The sequence below is a fragment of the Myotis brandtii genome, unplaced genomic scaffold (genome assembly GCF_000412655.1).
Source record: "Myotis brandtii unplaced genomic scaffold, ASM41265v1 scaffold381, whole genome shotgun sequence".
Lineage (NCBI taxonomy): Eukaryota > Metazoa > Chordata > Mammalia > Chiroptera > Vespertilionidae > Myotis > Myotis brandtii.
Window position 1 is genome coordinate 1,383,652 of NW_005364633.1, and position 8,210 is coordinate 1,391,861.

Consider the following 8,210-nt stretch of genomic DNA (forward strand, 5'->3'; position numbering starts at 1 on the left):
GCCTTCACCACCCTATTGTCTGTGACCATGGGTTATGCATACAAAGTGTTTGGTTGATCTTTTCCCACCCACCCATCCACCCACCCCTGCCTTCCCTCTGAGATTCCACAGTCTGTTCCATGCTTCTATGTCTCTGCATCTATGTATGTTTCTGTATATGGAAACATTTTTATGATTTTAAGAGTGGGCAGGCCTGTGACTATGGTGCTATGTCATTAAAGGATCCAGCTACTACCCGGTTCTTTCTCTCTCTATGGATGCTTGCCCTTGAAATCCAGCCACTGTGCTCTGAGGAAACCCAAACTAGTCCATACAGAGAGATTCACAGAAAAGGACCAAGGTTCCCAGCTGACAGTCAGACATGAGCACAGAACCAAACCTTCCAGTTCCCTCCCTCACTCAGCCAACGCCCAGGGGAGAAGAGATGAGCTGTCTCCATTAAGCCATGTCCAATTACAGATTCATAAGCAAAATATTGTTCATTGTTTTGTGCCACTAAGTTCTGGAAAACTTGTTATGCAGTCCTAGTAAGTGGAATAATTGCATATCTAAAGCATGGCTTATTAGATAAAAAAGTTGAATGTTTGGATGAGTAATACCCAGAACACATTAAGGCTTCATCATATTTTTAAATTATAAAGTGATAATTGATCATTGTTTGTCCAGTGTTATATATGAATAACTGCATGTCTGTCTTCCTTCCTTCCTTCCTTCCTTCCTTCCTTCCTTCTTTCCCTCCTTCCTTCCTTCCATATTTCCTTCCTTCCTTCCTTCCTTCCTTCCTTTTCTCCTTTCATCCATCCATCTATCCACTCATCTATCCATCCCTCCATTGTCTCTAAATTTTCATCCCCACAAATGATTTACCAGATAGCCCAGCACACCCCTTGGTATACGGATGGGAATGTAGGATACACGAGGTTGAAACCCATTTCTGGAACTCATATCATCACCTAAGAATTCGTTGCACTACTTTTTAAGGAGTATGTTTTCATTGATTTTAAAGAAAGACAGGGAGAGGGGAAGAGAGAGAGAAACATCAATGAGAGAGAAACATCAATTGGCTGCCTCCTGCATGCCCCCTACTGAGGATCGAGCACAAAACTGGGACATGTGCCTTGAAGGGGAATCGAACCAGGGACCCTTTGGTGCATGGGGCAACGCTCAACCAAATGAGCCACACTGGCCAGGGTGGTTGTACTACTTTTGACATTAAGAGTCCTCCACAATAAATTTGTACTTTTGTAGTTATTACTAACATTTTTATTAGCATGTATAATATTCTAGGAAAATATATGGCTTCGTGTCAAAGGACTCCATTCTTGCTTTAGGATCACCACTCAATGGTAAGTTATTATATTCATGGGCTTTAACTTCCTCATCTTTATTATTTTTTTTAAATTTCTTTATTGGTTAAGGTATTACAAATGTATCCTCATCTTTAAAAAGAGAAAATAATTATTTCATTCACTTGTGAGAAATAAATGAGATATAGAAGTCCCTCCATGATTTCAGTTACCAGCAGTTAATACCAGTTGGAAAATATTAAACTGAAAATTCTCGAAATCAAATTCATTGCTTTCGAATGGGGTGCCTTTCTGCATAGCGTGATAAAAGCTCACACCAACCCACGCCACCCCACCGGGTGTGAATCATCCCTTTGTCCAGTGGCTCCCTGCCCATTAGTCACTTAGTAGCTACCTTGGTTATCAGCTCAACTGCTGGGGTATCGCAGTGCTTGTGTTCACATAACCCTTATTTTACTAAATGGCCTCAAGCACAACAGGGGTGATGCTGGCAATCCGGATATGCCATAAAGTGCTTCCTTTACGTGATAAGGTAAATACAGTACAAGACATTGTGTGTGTGAGAGACAAAACATGAAGGTAACTTCTACTACAGTCTATGCTTTAATTTTTCTGTTTTATTATAGTTATTGCTGCTCATCACTTACTGTGCCTACTTTATAAATTAAACTGTCATAGGTGTGTATATATGGGAAAAGGCACAGTTTCTAGGGTTCAGTGCTACCCTTGGTTTCATTCCCACCAGGACACAGGGACCATTGGAATATGTTTGAAGGGAGGATACATTGATAGTAAATTAGAAAAGAGGTGAAGGCTCTCTGTCTGTGAGTCTCCCTCTATCTTGCTTGTTAGTTGGCTTTGTTCATTAGATTCCACATACGAGGGAAATCCTGTGGCGCTTGTCTTTTCTCTGACTGGCTCCTTTCAGAGAGCAGGCTGACAGCTGGGGGAGGGAGTGGGGAGAAGGCATTGAGCAAAAAAGGAAAAAAAAAAGAGAAAAAAAACTCATGGACACAGACAACAGGGTGGTACTTGTAGGGGTTGGGGGCAGAGGAGGCGGGGTAGCAGAGGAGGGTGTAGGGGGACAAATGGCAATGGTGGAGACCTGACTGGGGTGGCGAACACACGTTGCAGTGTGCAGACGACGTGCTGTAGAATCATGCAACTGAAACCTATATAGTTTTGTTAATCAGTGTCACCCCAATCAATCCAATTATAAATATAACTAAATAAGATAAAAATTAAAGAAATGAAGGAACTACATGTTCACTTTAGTGCTCCAATAAAAATCTAAATTGGAAAACATTTTAGATTATATACACATACACCCATTTCTCTTTGAAATTTATCTCTCAGCCAAAAAGACGATAAGTGTGTGTGTTAATGGAATGAAAGAATTATGACCTTTTATTGTTCAGAATAGTACATAGGACAATAGATTTTCAGGAAATCTCTCTATCACAGTGGTTCTCAACCTGTGGGTCGCGACCCCTTTGGGGGTCTAATGACCCTTTCACAGGGGTCGCCTAAGACCATCAGAACACACATATATAATTACATATTGTTTTTGTGATTAATCACTATGATGTTCAATTTGTAACAATGAAATTGGGGGTCACCACAACATGAGGAACTGTATTAAAGGGTCGCAGCATTAGGAAGGTTGAGAACCACTGCTCTATCAGATACCAGAGAATTAAATAAAAACACTCAAATCCATTGAAAAGTATTGGGAAAAGACTGACTCCAGATACTCTTAGCCCAAAATAGCCTATCTTTTATACTTTGTACAACTTGTTCATTTTCTTTGATCTTCAACTGAATTCAGCCATTGTAGATTCTTGGTAGGTGCAGAGTCTAAATATTCCACTAAGAAAATGTTTCTTTTCTCCTGACACACTGACAACTATTGTAAAGCATAAACTAATGGCAGTAGTGATCTAGCAATAAACTTAAAATGCTACAGGCATTAGGAAAAGAACATTTACATTTCTCGTTTCGTATTCAAACTTGCAGTCCTCCCTCCCTCCATCTATTACACTCAAGGACTGTTTAAATTCATGACATATTTAGCTGGCTGACCAACGCATGAAAAACACAAATCTCTTTGTTGATAAAAGTTTTACCAAAACCTTTTGTGGAACCTGAAAACTGAACACCATTCCTTTAATAAGAAAATTGTACATTTTCCTTTAGTGGCATGCATCCTCCAGAATTTTGTGAACTCCTCCCCCCACCCCCCCACCCCCACTCTTTTCGGAATCTGTAGAATTATCACTCTCCATTTCAGGAACATTCTTCTTGATTCATTATACACTGTATATGAGCTCACTTCTTATGGCTACCCTTGGTTATGAAAATAAGACACATTTATAGGAATCACACACTGAAAGTGGAAGAAATCCACCAAATTCTGTGGGCCTTTAATGATTTGTTCAATTGTATTTTCCCTTCAGTTAACATTTGGGGAAAGTCTGAATTGAGATTCTCATGTTCTATCTCTCTTACTAGTATGTAGTTCATTGAAAGAACACCATCACATAGTTCATTGTGGCTGGAAACCAACTGGGTGTTGTCACAAGCATATTAAATATGCAGGAATATGTTTCTAACACTATGGAACGGTCTACAACAGTGGTTCTCAACCTTCTGGCCCTTTAAATACAGTTCCTCATGTTATGACCCAACCATAAATTATTTTTGTTGCTACTTCATAACTGTAATGTTGCTACTGTTATGAATCGTAATGCAAATATCTGATATGCAGGATGGTCTTAGGTGACTCCTGTGAAAGGGTCGTTCAAACGCCAAAGGGGTCGCGACCCACAGGTTGAGAACCGCTAGTCTACAAGATTAGGGTTGGTCATAGCAGTGCTCACCCACCAGGAGGTAGTGTGCTTTACAAGTATCAATTTTATTGTGCTTTTTTTTAGAAAGAAGGAAATAATATCCAAGAAGCTTTTAGTTTATCTATAAACCAAAGTATAGTTCATTGTGAATTCTCTTATCTCTCTCACAGGAAGATTGAATTCAATCTAAAATATGTAAATTTCATCAATAATCTAAATATTACCTACTATAACAAACATTTAGACGTGAACTTGATGTTTAATGTTCTTATTTGTTCTATATCCTTACTAATTGCTTTTACAATCTTAAAAAAGTTTTCCCCAATCCTACCTATATAGTTTTGTTAATGCAAATATTTCCTGGTTGAACCTTATGTGAGAATTCATGTGTATTTACAATAATTCCGTAACACTCAAAGGTGAATATAAGACATTAGTATGATATTTGAAGTTCTGTATGATCATGTAAACATTTTGAGAGAAATGAAGGTTTGTAATTTATAATTTACATGGCAGGAAGCATTTGTTAGATGATGACTATAATAATGACATTAATAGTTCTATCACTAATAATTACCGATAATCTAGTTTTGATGACAACAGTGCTGCAATCTCTCTCTTTTTATTTGCATTTATTTTTTTTAACATGCAGCAAAGGCCATCTTTCTCCTGTTTATGAAATCGCTTGTGGCTATCTGTGCTCTTTCGGATTTCTGGGAGATTCATTTATAATTGCATATGGCACCCATGGTGCATTGACACATATGAACAAGTTCCATGATTTCCCAAACTAACGCAATCGTTCTGAAGTCACAGTACGAAGGAGTTCATTCAAAAACTTCACCAGATTGCCAGGATAATGAGAGCGAAGACCATTCAAACAGAGTGCAATATGCTCCAAGGCTGACAGCCCCAATCAAACGGGAACAATACGTGAAATTAAGCCAGTCAGAGGAAGACAAATAGCACATGATTTCACTCCTGTGTGGCGTGTAATAAACAAACTGAACCACCAAGCAAAATAGAGGCAAACTCATAGAGGGGAGGTAGCTAGCTCCTGGGGCAAGGGGTGAGGGTAGAGGGACTGAGCAAAAAAATAAAAGAGAGAGAGAGAACTCATGGGCATGGACAACAGTATGGGAATTGCCAGGGTGGGGGTGGGGGTGGAAGAGGGCATAGAGGGGACAAGTGGTGATGGAAAAACTAAAATAAAATAAAACATTTTTTAAAAGGAACAAAAGTCCAGGCCCACACTTCCGCTGGCTGTTGACTATTACCCCTAGTAGCTGACTGATAAAATGCATGCCGGGAGAGACACAGACACATGATTTTCCTTTGGCACACCAGAGGAACACCCTGGAACCTTCTCCCTCTATGGCATGTCTAACCATGGCACAGGCATTTCTAAAAAAAAAAAATGGTGCCTTCCTGAAACCAGTTGGCTCCCTCCCCGTGCCTGTGCTTGGTGCCAGCTTGCCTTTTAGCCTGCACAGCCATAAACTGCCAAGAGATGGGTTGTAAAGGGAGAACCTAGCTTGGTAGTCTCAATAATGAGTTAGAAGATGCCAACAGCAGACTTCTTACCTTGAACTGACAGACGCAAGTCACAGTGTCTCCAATCCTTAAGCACTCCCCGTCAAATTTACAGGTGTTGGTGTCACAGAGGAAGAGGTCATTTTCTCTGTCGTCGTAGCCTCAAATGTGAAGAGGACACTCCAGTTATTAAAACTGTCGTAGACTTTAACAAAAACAGTGGTCTCTTGAAGCTTTAACTACCCTAAATGTTAATTCGGACAACCACAGCTGTATTGCAAGGTCATTCTATTGATAACCTAAAAAAAAATCTAATTAAGTAATCAATATTTGTTTCTTTTTTTCACATTGCCTTTCTCTTTTAATATCTTTTTTTTTTTTTAGTAGTGCTCTTTTATTTTCTTTTATTTTAGCTTGGGTTGAAACTGACAATGCTGAATGGATACTCAACACTGGCTTCCTGGCTTCCAGACTGTTTTCTCATTAAGTGAACTATAGTTTATGACCCCCACAGGCCACATTTTTAAAGAGAACTAGTGATGGTCTCTGAATGACATTTCACCAGTTCTCCATCTTTAATCATCCTTTTGCTTTACGGTCTGAAACAACCCCTTATTTGGAGTTTCTCCAGACAAAGAGGAAACAAAGCCCCAAATAATAAAGATAAACAGGCGCAGTGTTTGCTGTGATGGTCTGTCTGGCTCGAATGAAGATTGATCCCCTGTAAGTTAACAGGGGTAGGGGTGGGGTGCCCGGGTCTTGACAATCTGCCTGGAAAGCCAGCCCATTCTCTCTAGCTCCTGCAGATCCCTTTAAGATATCCGGCTAATAATGAATTTCTTCATCGCCAACCTCAATCTCTAAAACAATACTCCAGTGAGGGATGAAGCAAACCGGTCATGTTGGACTACAAAGCTATCAACATCTCAAACAATTGATTTTGCAGGTTGTTTGATATTCCTATGATAAAGCTCCTGGCAGCTAAGTGGGAATTCGTCTTTCGGAAATGACATACATGCACATGTGAACCACGCAGGAGTAAGTTACAGAAAACATGTTGAGTTTTAGAAAAATGCCCAATTTAGAAATTGTTAACAACAGAACAAAGCCATCTATTGACCCAAACCAAATAGGGTGGCAAGTCTTAACTGGTATTTACAGAGCCCAAACGACAGGGATGCACAGTGATTTTTCTCGCGTCATTTATATCACCAAGAACCCAGGGCTCTATTCTTTCGCCCTGTAAGTTACAGTTGGTCATGCCGTCCTCCCCAAAGTTCCCTGCGCGTCAGCTCACATACATGCTCCCAACGCCGCTCCATTCACAGCCAGACTCAACTGCAGAAGGACCACAGGGACAGAAGCTGGAAAATGGCATGCCCGCCTGCGAAAGCTAGCACAGCCCAGACCTGCGGGACAACACCGGCTCCTGATGGAGCTGAAAATGCCAAGGGACTCGCACCACCCTCCCGGGCGCGCTAAGGGCTGCCACTCTCACTCGGAAAGGCTAAGGCAGCTGGAGAGGAGAGCGGCAACTTCCACCCGGGCGGGCGGCTCCACAGGAGGCTTCAGCCCAGCAAAGCCAGTGAAGCCCGGCTCTCAGACCCCGAAGGACCCCGGGAGAAGGAAGAGCGCCTGATCGCTCAGGAGGTCCGCTCAGCACTGGAGGGGTCGGCCCTGCCCACCGGGTCGGTCCCGCTCCCTCGTTCCCTGCACTGGGGCGCGGAGCTGGTGGCTCGGTCCTGCCCACGCCCGGCCTGGGAGCCCTGCGTGTGAATGATTCTTTCCTCAACTTCCCTGCGCCATCCGGGAGCTTGGGGGGCAGGAGAGGCGTCTGTGGGCTGCCCAAGCAAGGTCTTTTGCAGCCAAGGAGAGAGAGGGAGGGAGAGGGGTTAAGGAGGGAAGGAGGGAAGGGGAGAGGGAGGGAAGGAGAGAGGAAGAGAGGGAGGGAGGGAAGGAGAGAGGGAAGCAGAGAGGGAAGGAGAGCGGGAGGGAGGGAAGGAGGGAGAGAGAGAAGCATTAAGTGAGAGAGAAATCTTGATTGGTTGACTCCCACACTCATCCAGACCAGGGGTCACACCTGCAACCTGGGTATGTGCCCTGACCGGGAATCGAACCCACCAGCCCATGGATGGAGGGAAGGACGGAGGAAGGGAGGGAGGGAAGGAGGAAGGGAGGGAGGGAGGGGAGAAATTGAATGTCTGGAGACCCAAGCTCCTTAGAATCTGCGAGACCTGGTCTGGAACAGAGAACGGTGCCCTCGCTGCACTTTCGCCAGGAATCAGCGTGTCCCTGCGGTCACCATTTGATGGATTGCTCTCTCGTTGGTTCTCTCTCATAAAGTTATTTCTAGCTCATTCTAGCTGGACTTTTTCTTTCTTTAAGGATATTAAAGATTCGGTGTTAGTGTTTCCCCAAGGACGGATGCTCTTCTCAGCGAGTCCACAGGACCATCCTGTTTAGTCGCCCTCCAAAGCCGCGCCGTCCGCATTCAAGTGCAAGGATGCGGAGGTCCCCACAC

At 42.8% G+C, this 8,210-nt stretch overlaps 1 protein-coding gene across 1 annotated transcript in view; it reads right to left on the reverse strand.

Annotated features, from left to right (window-relative positions):
- TMEFF2 (transmembrane protein with EGF-like and two follistatin-like domains 2) overlaps positions 1 to 7,984 on the reverse strand; it is a gene marked incomplete at its 5' end in the record, with an annotated part of 240,715 nt that extends 232,731 nt beyond the window's left edge. Inside the window, 2 exons of the mRNA XM_014544768.1 lie at positions 5,741 to 5,850; positions 7,924 to 7,984. Of these exons, the coding sequence (XP_014400254.1) occupies positions 5,741 to 5,850; positions 7,924 to 7,984 (171 nt within the window). The remainder of the gene's footprint in view (positions 1 to 5,740; positions 5,851 to 7,923) is intronic.
- Between the last annotated feature and the right edge of the window lie 226 nt (positions 7,985 to 8,210).